At 39.5% G+C, this 14,532-nt stretch overlaps 1 protein-coding gene across 2 annotated transcripts in view; it reads right to left on the bottom strand.

The window, feature by feature from the left end:
• The window catches only part of Dnah5 (dynein, axonemal, heavy chain 5), a 300,957-nt gene that overhangs the window by 216,507 nt on the left and 69,918 nt on the right, over positions 1-14,532 (bottom strand). For both annotated transcript variants that reach the window (XM_013514981.1, XM_005386122.2), the window contains exons 3-10: positions 13,808-13,892; positions 10,386-10,546; positions 6,750-6,971; positions 5,815-5,952; positions 4,953-5,129; positions 3,811-3,924; positions 2,587-2,694; positions 531-653 (exon numbers count right to left, since the gene is read on the bottom strand). In XM_013514981.1, the coding sequence (XP_013370435.1) occupies positions 531-653; positions 2,587-2,694; positions 3,811-3,924; positions 4,953-5,129; positions 5,815-5,952; positions 6,750-6,971; positions 10,386-10,546; positions 13,808-13,892 (1,128 nt within the window). The remainder of the gene's footprint in view (positions 1-530; positions 654-2,586; positions 2,695-3,810; positions 3,925-4,952; positions 5,130-5,814; positions 5,953-6,749; positions 6,972-10,385; positions 10,547-13,807; positions 13,893-14,532) is intronic.

Genomic DNA, 14,532 nt, shown 5'->3' on the forward strand with positions numbered 1-14,532 from the left:
AAGGAAGGTAGGAAGAAAGGGAGGGAGGGAGAGAGGGAAGGGAGAGGAATATAACGATAATTTTATCTCCTGAGCTAAAGGTGACAACAAATTAGGATGAAAATGCAAAACTTCACATATTCATGGATTTGTGTGAACTTATGGATTAGCCTGGAACGTCATCTTTCAGTACAGCAAATGCTTAATTATTTGCGCAACTCAAGGCCACAGCTCGCCCTCCTTGGCCCCACTGTTCAGTACCAGCATCGCCGCGGGTCTCCCCACTGGTCTACGGGACGTTTAAGGGAGACTCTCTCACCTTGGTCATCTTCGTATCTCCAGAACTTAGCGTGGTGCTGGGAACTAGCAGGCCCCCAACAAGGGTAGGGAAAGGGAAGAAATTTTCCGGAGAGGTTTATTAACACTCAGTTTTCTTAACAGTAAAGAATTACTGGTCTTTTCAGCAGCCAAATAAAATAATAATGATTTAAGGTGATCTCAGCAAAATAATAATAATAATAAAACACTTAAATATAATATTACGCTATTACCTCCTTAAGTTTAATTGCAGACAATATCTTTTCCACGACAACATCCTGTGGCTGGCTCCAGATGGATGCAGCTCCGTCATTGGTAATATAGGCCTTACATGCGGATATCATCTGATTTGTCACCTGAAATTTTCCAATAACATGTCATTCATTACATAAAACAGCCACGGATTATAAATCAGCGTGGAAGGGCTTCAACTCTTCTACCTCTCAGAATTTCCTACCGGTGAATTTGAGCTTTGGATTTTAATTTCTCATCACAATTGGATCAAGCCCTGGCCCTTTAATAGTGGCAAAATCACCAGGAAAGTAAGAGTTGGGGCCATCCTCTTTATTCAGAATGAAGGTCTTTACCAACCAACAGACTCACTTCCCTGCCTAACAACTGAAGACGTGTTTCCCCACCTCCAAAGGTCCCTGCTCTCACGTCGAAGTCACAGATTACAAATAGCATGTAAAGTGCAGTTGACCTTAGTGTCTCACATGACCGTGACCTGCAGCGAAAATGTCAAAAGAAGATCACAGACAGACAAATAAAGCTAATTTATAAAACCACTAATATCTTATTCACCCCCTCAAAGCACTGAAAAAAGAACCTTCAAAACTGGCTTGAAGGGCTGGGGATTTAGCTCAGCGGCAAAGCGCCTGCCTGGCAAGTGCAAGGTTGTGAGTTCGGTTCCCGGTACCGGAGAAAAACCAAAAAAAAAAAAAAAAAAACTGGCTTGATTCTTTAAAAATATTGTAAAGACAAAATTAAATATTTGTACTGCATGCTTAAGATGATACAGTGTCTAGGGATAGCAAGGAAGGAAGGAAGGAAAAAAAATTATCCCAGGGCTGAGTCTGGGTGCCACACACAAGGGGGTTTAGTACACAGTTTTCTCCCTTTTGTAACTACTTCAAAACTCCTATGAAAAAAGACTTTTGGTAATTAAAGGAGTTAGACATGGCAGCTAACACCTGTAATCCCAGCACTTGGAAGGAGGAGGATGAACACAAGTTTGCGGCCAGCCTGAGCTACATAGTAGGTTCAAGGCCATCTTGCAATACATAGCAAAACCCTGTCTCAAAAAACTACCACCAACAACAACAATATAAATAATTAGTTACAGGGTATTTTCACAATTTAATCCTAAACCAAGTCTTGAAAATAATGCACGTGAAATTTAGATTAATGATGGAAACAGACTTTTGAGTCTCATTTACTCAGGGAACCTTCCCTCTGACCCTAATATGCAGTTTTAAAGGATGAGGAAGTTAGGAAGAATCTTGCAGGCAGGAGTCCTTTGTATATGGGCTACCTACAGGAGAGCAGAAGAAAAGCCTTCCCAGTAAGATGGGCTTTCTCTAATCCCCAGAAGAACTATGCCGCACGCCCCATGAGCATTTAGGACACAAGCTTTGATGACTCAAAAACTCTCCTATATTAATACAGAAATAAAACCGGAAATCCTTCCTTGATAAAGAAAGTCCTTTACTTCTTAGAGACTGTTCAAAAGAGGAATAGCAGGGTGCCTACCATGAATTGTCACCAGTCATAAGGTTTAAACATCATCACCCTTTTTAGCAGAGTCATTATAACTGTTTTATAGATTACTGGAACATTGCAAGTGGCTTTTATTACCATAATTACTGTTTAACCAACAACAAGTAAACAACCATAGCAACCAGTAAGTGTGGAAGAGTGGCATATAAAATATGAAACAGGAGACAGCCAGTCAAATACAATTTTTCTTAATTAAAATTCACCCACTAGGAATAAATGATGGGCTAAGTAACAAGGAAAGAGGTTCCAAAATGAATATTTTTGGTTTTATTTTGTAACAAAGTATTTATCATAATAATTACTTCTGAAATAATGGTTTATTTGCTAGAATTCACCTCTCACATTAATTTTATCTCTATTGATAGACTAAGCCTTATTTAAATTGTAAAATACACAGACACTGAATTGGGCCAATTTTTAATTGTCAAATTATGGGGTAATTTCTAACTATCAAAATATTGAGCACTGGCAATATAATATGTGACCATGGACTCCATACTAGGCACTTACCTTTACAAATAGAGACGTAACCCTCTCTGACGTGTTATAGTACTGAGAGATACTGTAGATCATTTTAATTGCACTTATAAGTGTAGGAATCGCATCAATCATGGATATCTGGAAGATACCACAAAAGCTTTCAGGAAAAAAATAACAGCAAAATTCTAATTAGAAAGTCTAATCATTCCATCTTTTGGCATTAGCTAATTTTTAATTTTATTCTACTTTGTTTTAAATTTTTTTATTAGTACAAGTTTGCAGTATTATAACGTCTACACTCTTCGTGTGGAGTTGGTTCACTACAGAACACATTTCATTTCCTCTATTCACCCCCTTTTCCTCACTTTCTTCCCCCTATCTCTTGATCCCCTCCCATCTGAGAAAGATCTGTCTCCCTACTTCCTATTCTCTATATTTTATTTTATTCTTTATTATAATTTTGGTTTCTCATGTAAGGACACTAAGCAATATTTAAGTTTGTGTGTCTGATTTATTTCACTTAACGTTATGGTTTCAAGATGCATCCATTCTCCTTCCAGTATATCTTCCCTTACAGCACAGGAGTACTCTGCTGTGTATAAACACCACATTTATTGATGAGTACAGGCCACTTCCAAGACTCTGCTATTATGAATTGTGCTGCTGTCAACATGGGTGTGCATGGATCACTGTAATATGCATCTTTAACTCTCTATAATGTCTAACTATTCTCAGTTAAAATTTGAGGTTTTTATTTAAATTTTTAACATCTAAGTTTTATATGGCTACATTAGCAACAACTTCATTTTTATAAGACATCAAATTTTATTTCAGTGCAAGAAAACAGTAGGTTGTTGCTGATGACAAGGAGATTCTGTTAACAATGAATTTTGTAATAAGTGAAAGCAAGCTCTTCCCAAAGCAAAAAGATTTTTTAAACACCGGCCAATGAGTTTTCCCACAGTTTGGGGGATGTAACCCAGGATGTCAACTGCAATATTTAATGGAAAGCATAATATGCAATATGACTTTAAAATGTAACATCTCACGAATACTTTCAATAGTAGATAAGGTGACAGAGAGTTAGAAATGAGTACAGAAGTAGTTACAGAGATGTGTGTTTTCTTGGAATATAAAAAAAGTGTCTGAAACCTTCCCAACAGACTGTCATATCTCTGAACCAAAACTCAACTCTCAGCTCAGCTAGTGCAGAAAGGACCACAGTAGCCTGAAGAAGCAGAACTCTTAACTCACAGGATCATTGCTGTACAGCGGGTCACAGCATTTCTCAAGAGTGTACAAATATTTGACATTGTCCTTTGCTTCATTAGCAGCATCAGTGATTCGAACATCCGTCTCCCGCCAAGTCTAAGCACAATAGAGGAAAGCAATTTTAATGCAATTCCTAACAGAGGAACCTTGCATGGAAGAGCTGCTAAGAGTCACCACCAGTCCCTGGGGCCTAACTTTCCATTTGCTCTGTGCATACTGCATGCAATTGAATCCCAGGAGGTGAGGGGCACTGCTATGCCGAGGAGCAATGTAAACTTTTAGGTAAATGTTTAGAGGCCTCTCCTCCAGACACTGTCTTGTAAAATCTATTCTCTTACTAGCACAGAGCACAGCAGGGTAGCACTGCCTATAAGCCCACACCTCCTCCCTCCTCTGGCTGCTGGACCCACTTGTGCATCTTAAACTCATTTTCTACCATCTCTATATTCTAACCTGATCTCCCTTTCCTTCATCCCTGCACTTCTATCCATCATCTCTGTAGCAATTTTCTATTAACTGCCAACCATTTACCAGGTCTGTACTTTGGGCTACAAACTTAGAAATGGAAGACATCCAAATAAAAGGAAATAAGAAAAGAATGAGACTTAAGAATTTCAAGGAGGATTAATGGCAGTGTATTTTTACTGTAATTTTTTTTAACTGAAATACCACATATTTTTATTATACCTCATATATGTTGTTTTGAGCTGCTAAGTTTTGGAGTAATTTGTTTTGTAGCATAAAACTAATATACCAGGACTAAAAAAATAAACATAGATGTGCTAAGTTTTCATTATTATTTCATCTAACTGGTCTAATTCATACATACATGTACACATACATACACATACATGTGTGTGTGCATGTGTGTATTTATCTTAATTACATGCCATACCTTCTGATAAAACATATATGTACATATACAACACCCAACAAATGTCTTTCATTCAAAGACATTTGAATATTAATATTCCAGACTATCCCAAATTATGTAAGAGCAATATTATCAATCTTAAAAGGTTTTCATGCAGGTAAAATAATGTGTGCCTAATTGTTCTATGAAATCATGCACAGAGAATTCTCACTCTCATTTATAAGGCACCACCAATGAAAGAGGTGACTACCTTCAAAAGCTTGGACCTGGCGGCAGCTAGTACAGCCAACACATCCCTCACATCAGGGCTTTTCAATTGATCCACGAGGTAGTTAAACTTGGAAAGTCTTTTCTTCCAGTGCTCCAGCTCTCCTCGGGGACCAACATCATCTGCCTCCTTCCGCAACTGATTGTTTTCAGCAAGCACCTGTAAATGCACAGAGAAAACATGAACCACTCAGTGGCACTTGAGACTGGAAAGTTATAGGTGAGCAACAAAAAGGTTGAAATAAAATATTACGCTATCTGAATCATGATATATTTTATGCATCAATAGCCTCTTATAATTTAACATGTGTCTCTTTTTTAAAGTTCAACAGAAATTAAATTGACTTGTTCTAACTGAAAAGTATTTATTTAATAAGCTTGAATGAGCTTTTGAAGGCCCTGAATTCAGAAAATTCCCACTCTTGTTCTTTTACTATATAACCTTGGAAAGTCCATGGCTCGAGATTAATTTAATTGTGCTTATTTTTCTGAGATAATGTTCACCTTCATTCAGAACTTCTCCCATAATATTTTTTTAAAAACTAAGTCTCAATCTCCCATGTGGAGAGCAGTATGACTTAGACAACTGTTAATACAGAGAAACCTCCTCAAAAAAAAAATTGCCAAAGCTTAGCCCTCTAGTTACATAAAGTCACCTACTTTCACCGCTTAGGATCTCACCCCTCTTAACTAACAACCATGAATGAAAGCCACACAGAACCTCTCATCTTTTGAAAGACACGTGGTAAGATACTCAGGCAATGAGAATATCATGATAAACCTTCTTCTACTGGCTAGCGAAGTAGCACAGCATCTGAAACTCATCTTAGGTTTCTGAAAATTACCTGTTCTGTCTGTTTGATCCACACTTTCATACAATCTTCTACTTTTTCCAAAATCTCAGGGTTACTAGCTAACATCAAGTAGTCCACAGGTTCCTTCAGGGTTTTCAGTTCCAATATGTCACATTTTTGAAGGTTTACCTAATTAAAGAGATGATTAAATAACAAGATGAGGTAGAAGCCAACCCAAAGTTCAGAGCCTCCCCTACTTGAAGAAAATGCTCCCTCCCATGTGGACATCTATCTCACTGTTTAAGTACCTCTCTTAGAGTATGAGGTGGAATCACATGAAAAAACTTTTTTGGGTGAGGGTGTCAACAGTTTCATTTTTAAGTCAAATGTCAGTTCAAGTCATCCTGTCCTGCTGAATGACATTTTCGCAACTCCCCAATATTACCTCTGTAGGTAAGCATACTGTTCCCTCCCAATATTCCAATGGGATCAGGATCCTCAACAGGACAGCACTGCATAGGAGCCATTTCTCCCCTCCACTCCCACAAGTGCCTCTTCTGGGCGCTGTCAACTTCCTGTTGTCTGCTCATCTTCTCTTCCTTCTCTCCCACTGCCAAACCTCACCTCTGAGTGTGCATCCACTACCCTCTGCCACACAGGTTGCAAATTACTTCCATTCAAGGATGCACATCAATGCAAGTATGCCAGGCTCTTGACTTTGCTCTCAAACATCTGACACGACTGAGGAAAATCCTACATCACTGCCAACATTTTTACAGAATGCTCAAAATGAATTAATCATTGCACGCTGCTTATATTTAAATTAAGTCACCATCACATCTTAAGGGGGCAATAAAATTCCCTATGAAACTTTTCAATATTTTCAGCATCCTGGAATTGAAATACATAAAGGAAGTATCACCCACTTACATATTTTATTCCTCACCCTCTGATCATTTTTAAAGGAACAATGTAATCATTCTTACCTTCTCCTTCAAACTCTCCTGTGCACCAGACAGGACACTCACAAAGCCTTCCAGAGAGTTCAGGAACTCCTGACGAATGCTAGGTGCATCCTGAAGACCCTCGAGCTCACCCCAGCCATGACTAGAGGCCCTGAGAGCGGGTATAAAGACGTCCGAAAGCAAACATCTCACACTATTTAGCAGGCCCCCATCTGCAGTATCTAACATGTTAAAGCTCACCTCCTGGAAAACAGTTAGGAGATTCTTTATTGTAAAAATTACCCTCAATTCCATCATAGCTACTAAGTCATTTCTAAATGTTTTTAATTAACCAGATACCTGGTGAAATTACCCAGTAAATTATTGCAGTGGTTAAGATTGTGTCAACTTGATTGGCTTGGGAGTCATCTAGAGGATTAGAAAAGCACAATCCTGAGTGTGTCTGTGTAAGCCATGGAGGAATGACCAGTTGGTCCCTTGCCACTTCCCCTCTGGTACTGTTCCCCCATTCTGCTTCCCAGCCACCATGAACTAAACAGCTTTGCTCCACAGGGCCTTTCAACAATGATGCTTCTGCTTTGGAGTCAGATGATCACTAACTAAATTCCCCAAAACTATGAGCCAAATTAAACCTTGCTCCACCATGTTGTATGTGACAGGTCCTATGTTTCAGTGACAGGAAAGCTAACACAGAAAATTCAAATCAGAGAAATTAGATTGTTGCTGTCTCTGAACCTGACCATCTTATTCAGAAGCTTCTGGAACTACTTTGCAGGAGATGCTCAGACAGGTTTAGAGAAGCAAGCTAGAGAAGACCTTGAGTGCTGCAAGCAGAAATTGACTGGCAATTGTGATTAGAGCTTAGAAGACCAGAATAGTGATAGGAATGCAGACAGTAAAGGCCAGGATCCTCAAGTTTCAATTAAGAATGAGGATCTTTTGGGAGTGGGACAAGAGGCTACACATGTTAACACTCTAGGGGAAAAAAAAATCTACATTTTGCCAATGAAACTTTGCAGGAGGCTGAATTTAAGGAGCTATAAGCTAATTGATCTGGCAGAGGAAATTTCAAGGCAACCCAACATTAAGGCTCTGTCATGGGTACTGCTGGCTATTTTCAGTCAAATTTATAGTAAGAATTGGAAGAACAAAGCAGAGCAGAAATTTTTGAGAAACTTGAACTTTGCCCCAGAAGAAACCATGTGTAAAGTTGGGGCCAAAGGAGGTATGGCTCCTGAAATTATTAGCACCATTAAAGCGTAACCAAGTGTTTTTGTGCAAGTACAAAAAGAAATACTCCTTCTAGGCACTTTAGGAATTAGCCATCCCCCACCCATCACAAGTTCAAATATGCAGAAGTGTAAGCCCTTCATTTGAGAAGCAAGCTCCTGGGCCTCCAGAGAAAGAGCTATGTGGGGTTGATTTCAATGACCTCAGGTATCCAGCCACTCAGAAGCTGCTGCTGCCAGAGTCCAAGGGGGCCTGCTCATGTTGGTGGCAGAGGTTGGCATGTCCACATGATGCTATTTTTACCAGTATATGGAATTTAGCAGCTGTGGAGTCAAAGAGACTTCTATCTAGACTTAAAAGAAAGTCTGGGGGACTAGGCAAGGAGTCCCTGAGAGGAAGTTCATGAGGCTGTGGGAAAGAAGTCAAAAGTGCCCCCAGGAAGTCAGAGATGCCAGGAACACAGCATGCTGAGGAAAGCCGAAGGCTATAAGCAAAGCCAACCCAAGAAAGAGCCACATGGGATGCAAGCAGAAAAGCTAAAAGGGTGGGACAGGCCAAACTCTCTGGAACTCACACCTCACCACCATGTGCCCTAAATAACAGATACAGAGATTCAAGACTTATGTTTGTCCTCCTGGGTTTTGCTTTTCCTTTGGTCTTATTCTTTTCTATCCCCTTATTCCTCCCTTCTTGAGAGGGAATGTTTACCTTGTGTCATTGTACCTTGGGATCATGTTTCTTGGTTTTTTATTTTTACAGAGGTTGACAGCTAAGAGTTTACATGGAGTCTCAGAAGACTTTGACTTGGGCTTTTGAAAACTGCTGGAACTCAGATTTTGAGGATGGGATTGTTGCATTCTTAGTTATACACAGAAATGTTGTAACATGCTAGGTGGAATTATTAACTTGTTACGTGTTTACTTGGAGATTAAATGTGATTTAAGGAGATGTGTTTGGGTGTCAAGTTGCCAAAGGGTATAATGTGGTAGTTAAGGTTCACTGCTTCAACTTATTGACTTGGGAGCCATCTAGGGGATTAGGACAGTACAATTCTGAGTGTGTCTGTGTGAGCCATGGAGGAATGACTTTAGACACTTGCCACTTCCTCTCTGGCACTGGTTCCCTGCTCTGCTCCCGGTCACCATGAACCAAGCAGCTTCGCTCCACAATGCCCTTCTGCTGTGATATTCCTGCCTTGGAGCCAGTTGACCATGGACTGAGACCTGGAAACTGTGGTCCAGATTAAACCTCTCTTCCTTTAAATTGTTGGTGTTTGGAATTGTGTCCCAGCAACAGGAAAACTAATGTAATCATTTTGATAACTTGATAAAATAGTAAGCTTTATACTACTTTAAATTGGAATCATCAAAACAAAAGAATGGAATAAATAGAAAATCAGATATTTACCAATTTATTTGCTCCCAGAAGACAATGTACCCATTAGGCATTTTATAAGGTATGGATGTACTTTATCTTGTTCAAAAAGTAAAATTATATGTCCACTATTAGAAATATCATTTTAACTGTATAAAACTTGCCACTAATAAAATTATATATGTGAAATTCTTCTTAAAAAGAAAGACTTTCATGATCATAGTATCTTCCCTGCCAGGGAATTTATAATAGCTAAATCACGGAAGCAACCTATACGCCCATCAACAGATGATTGGAGAAAGAAAATGTGGTATCTATACGCAACGGAATACTGCGCAGCTACAAAGCAGGAAATTTTTGGATCATTTACAGGAAAATAGATGCAATTTGAAGACAGTGTTAAACGAAATAAATCAGACATACAAACTTAAATGCCATATTGTTTCTCCCATATAAGAAATTCAAAGTATAAATAAAGAGCAAGATAAAAATTAAAAGGCAACAGGGAAATAGATCTTTTGCAAATGAGAAGGGGACCAAGAGAGGGAGGACAAGGGGAGGGGAAGTGAATGTGAAAGAGAATCAATATGTGTGATGTACCTGTACTGAACACCCACCATGAATGTAATCATTATTTGCTAAAAAACATGAAAACTGGGAAACAAGATCTAGAGGTGGAGGGAGGGAGGGGAGAAGGGCAAGAGGAATAAAAAGAACCAAGCTATGTTAAGTGCAGGTACCCACTCCCTAATATGAATAAAATATTACATACTAGAAACATGCACTAATTAAAAAAACTTTAAAAAGAGTCACTGTTCATACAGACATAATGTTATATCAATTTTTGTTAATAAATTGCATATTAAATCCTTTTTAAAGTATTTAAAGAAAATATCCTCTAAATTGCTTGTTTTAAATGTTTAAAAATATATTTCCTTGAAAGTAGTTTAAATAGTGTGATGAACACAATGATTGTCTCCACGAGGAGGGACATTTTGTGCAATCTATGTGATTCGGGGTAATTTACAGTAAATGACTGCTCCTGTCACTTACCCGGTGGATGTTTTCGGGTGTGATGGCCTTGGAAGAATCAACCCGAATGAAAAACACACAGACTCCCAAAAGAGCGACATCTTTTCCCTCAGTCACAAACACCTTAGGTTTTTTAACCTTTCCAGACACAAGAGTCACCCCTCCTGGTGCACCAACTTTTCCTACAAATGAAGAAGAATTTTAATTTCGCAAATGCTGTTCACAGGCCAAATGCTTCCCTCTCAGAATGAGGTTTCCTTGTTTAGACAGTATCATTGTTAGCTTGAGGTAGATCTACCACTCGGGTAATCCCTAGTCTGAGCCCTGAAGGGACATAAAGGGTGTGCTTGATTCCAGATCATAGGTTCACTTCAAAATAGTCACACTAAGGGAATAGGAAGAATAAGGGGACAGAAAGCACCAGTTAGCACTGCACTCAAGGATCTATCTTAGGTACCTGGCTGCATTAAAACTCACACCCGGAGGCAGCTGTGACCTGTCCAAGGTAGACAACAGGTGGCATAGCCAGGGTCAGAAACCAGTCTGACCACAAAACTCAAGCTGCCCTTACTCTATCACAGTGAGCACAGCTGGTTGGTCCTTCAGTACACTGCTGGGGTCAGGATCGTGTAGACAGGAGCACACAGTGATCAGTGGTTGAGCTCTAGAGGTAGACTTCCAGGGCTGTACCCTCAAGGTGCCTCCTGACTACACAGCCCTGCGCAAGCTACTTAATCTCTCTGCGCCTCTGTTTTCTCATCTGAAAAATGAGAATAATACTACAACACAGCATCTGGAATTGTGAGGTTTAAATGAGTTAAGATATGTACAATAAATGCCTTAGAAAAGTATATTTAAAAAGAAAAGCACATAAAAATACTGGCTCAGAAAGCATTATCATTAGGATTTGAAATTCTATTTTTGGCTGTCCAACCATTAGCTAGCTCATGGAGTGGATATTTAAGCACACAGAACATGTTCTGAGCTGTTCTGCTGACTTCTGTTCTGCCCAAGAAAGTTTTAGCTCTCCAAATTAATTACAGCTTAACCAAAATGACTAAAGTGGAAGGACAATGCTAACGGAGGAATCTAGGGGGCAAGAAGAAATGGAAATTGAATTCTGAGAACTAGAAACTCTTAGAGTAATTGTCCCTCAGGGTTTCTCCTCTTGTGGTGCTGGGCTGTAGACTTCTGTCTGTGACTTCAAGAGAAAACTTCCAATAAAGGTTACCAGAAGACCTATTGCTCATTCAGAGTTACATCTCCCTTCTATCTAATACCACCTGAGTCTCACAAGTAATAAGACATTAGACAAGGAGTTTCAACTGAGGCACAAAAATATGGCAGATATTAGACAACAAAGACAGTTTCAAGTCAAAAAAGAAAATGAGAAAACTCCTGTAGAAACATCAAAGTAGATGTCCAAAAACTGACTAACATCTCCCCTCCTCTGTCAGGAGACTGTAGGCTGAGAAGGATTTTGTGGAACAGTGATACTGTGACAAGGCAGGGGTATGAAGTACTTCTACCTTTTCCTCAGGTCAGAAAGAAGTGCCAGCTGTCCCTGCTGACCCAGAACTGGGCGGGGGGGATTCTGGGACACTGAACTCTCAGTACTAAACTAGGAAGATCTCAGGCAAGGTGCTACAGTTGTCACCTTAGTCATGAAATAAGGTTTTCGATGCAACAACATAATGAGCCTAATTTAGGTCTCCTACAGTTTGGGGATGAAATGGTCTGGGGTATGACATCTTTCCAGAAATCTAAAAGCACCTTGCTGCAAGGCACTGAGAGAAAGGGGCTGATCTGGGTGCTACCAACATATCCATAGATGGCAGGGACCAGAGACCTACATATATGAACAGAACAAAGCAGTGGCCCCACTGGGACCATCTTAAATAGTACCCATGAGGAATGCGGGAAGGAAGGTAGGACAGAGTAGGGTGGAGCGGCCAAAGCATAGAGGTAGATGGCCACGGCCATCATGAGAATGACAAACCACCATGGTGCATGCAGTCAGTGCTCCCAATGGAGGACCCTCCATGGTGGCCCTGAGGACAAGGGTCTGGGGAATGCGTGAGAGGCAGCCTACAACAGTGCCGCCCAGGAACAACTTCCTCCACCCTCGCCTCTTGTCTCTGCCCTGCCTCGGACCTGACACCGGCACACACCTGTTAACCCAGTGCAGACACAGGGGAAAGAAAGGCCTGAGGCAGCAGAGGCCCACAGGCTTCTCTTCCACCGCAGGTGGTAATCTTAGGAGTACCCGGATGTGGGTATAGGACTGCCTGAGGAATGGGATTGATTTAACTCGTGGTCAATTAGCTTTTCCCAACTGGACACTTATTTAATTACTTGCTTATTTTGAGGTGTTCAAGGCCCCTTAAGGGTTTAATTGCCCTGCAATATAAAGGCTGGAAACAATAACAAACAAAACACAATTCTTGATAAGTGAAGTAACAGTAATGTTGCCAACATCATTAGGCATCACTTTCTATTTTTGGACTGAGACAGTGTTTGCAAGTGGCCATAGGGATATTTGCTATCCAAGAAAGTGTGGGAAAGTTATGATCTGAATCCTAGTCCAAGGTCAGAAGAACGACCCCCACTGAGAAGGTCTGAAAGGACAGCAAAAAGCAGAACTAAACCTGCACTGTGTTTACAGCCCATGCAGCCCTCTTACTCCACGTGAATTCACACGTGACGGAGGGCTCCACTCTGCACACAGTTCGTGGACAAATTTAATGTTTTCTTTGAGCTCACATTTTGCAATCCGAGGTAGAAATTTAAAACTTTTTTTAAATTTTACTGCAAAACATAATGAATTTTTTGAGCACCAATATCAAATTGATAACTGGAGAAATATCAATCACTTAAGACTTGCAGGTGTTATTTCTTTAGTTGTTAACGATGCTTACTCATCCCATATATCAAAAAGTAACATTTTCCCTTTTTCAAAAGGACCATAAAAGGATTTATATAATATTTTGATAGAATCGTAACATATGTTTATGCCCACAGTTTGACCCTAAAAATTATATTAACCTAGGAACAAGCTAGTTAGATCTACACAAAGATTTGCAATTTTTAGGGGAAAATGCTAAATCTGTCATTCAGTATTACACATGTAAATCAGAATCAGTAGAAAGTAAACACAATGTGGTATTCCAATCAAAAATTCATGCTCTGCTTATTGGCAATAATTCCTGTGTTAAAAAGAGAAGCAGATGCCTGTTAGAAGTTTTAGGACATAATGACACAGAATGAGCTAACATAAGAAAAGGAATTTAGAAGTTCTTTGCCACGTTATGCTCCCCCACACCATATTTCCTTGGCCCCCAAAGCATAAGAAGCCTGGTTAGTTCTCTCCCTAGCTTTCTTCTTTGTGCTCCTTGGATAAATCTAATGCCGTGTCTGGATTCTGTCACATCAAATCTCAGTACCTGTTTCTGCTACCTCCACATCCTGATAGTAAAACATAAGGTGACGGAGACCTCCAGCAGTAAAAAGTTGATCAATTCGTTCAATCTAAGAGAAAGGAAAGGAAAGGTAATGACTTTGCTCTGAATTAGACATTGTGTTTAAATCTGCAGAACATCATAAAAAGGAAAATTATTAGCATCTTTCTGATGCAAACAGGACTGTATCTAATACATCCCATGTGGAAGGGGATATTTTATTCCAACATAAAAACCATGAAAGAGTAAGTGTCTCATCATAGGAAAGAGTAAATTCAAAGGAGTAGTTTAATCATAGAAATATTTGCTAATTCTGCATATTTGACTAGGGATTGTCCTCTCATTTCTACTAACTTCCTAAAGTTCTGAGCTATTTAAAACAAATATAAATATAGATGAGTGTTTCATTCTCAGCCAATTGCAAGACAGAAAGAACAAACCTTTCAAAACCGAGGCAACTGCTAGGCATGGTAGTACACACCTGTAATCTCAGCACTCAGGAGGCTGAGGCAAGAGGATCACCAAGAATTCAAGGACAGACTAGTCTGAACTATGTACTGAGACTCTATTTCAAAAAAAAAAAAAAGGCAACTCCTTAGAAATACTGAACTTAATATTTAAAACATATATGACCACAAGCCATGCTTTCCTTTTTTTTTTTTTTTTTTTTTTTTTTTAAAAGACTGTATTGGGATTTAACTATTTTCCAA

Source organism: Chinchilla lanigera, unplaced genomic scaffold (genome assembly GCF_000276665.1).
Source record: "Chinchilla lanigera isolate Chin_1 unplaced genomic scaffold, ChiLan1.0 scaffold00025, whole genome shotgun sequence".
NCBI lineage: Eukaryota > Metazoa > Chordata > Mammalia > Rodentia > Chinchillidae > Chinchilla > Chinchilla lanigera.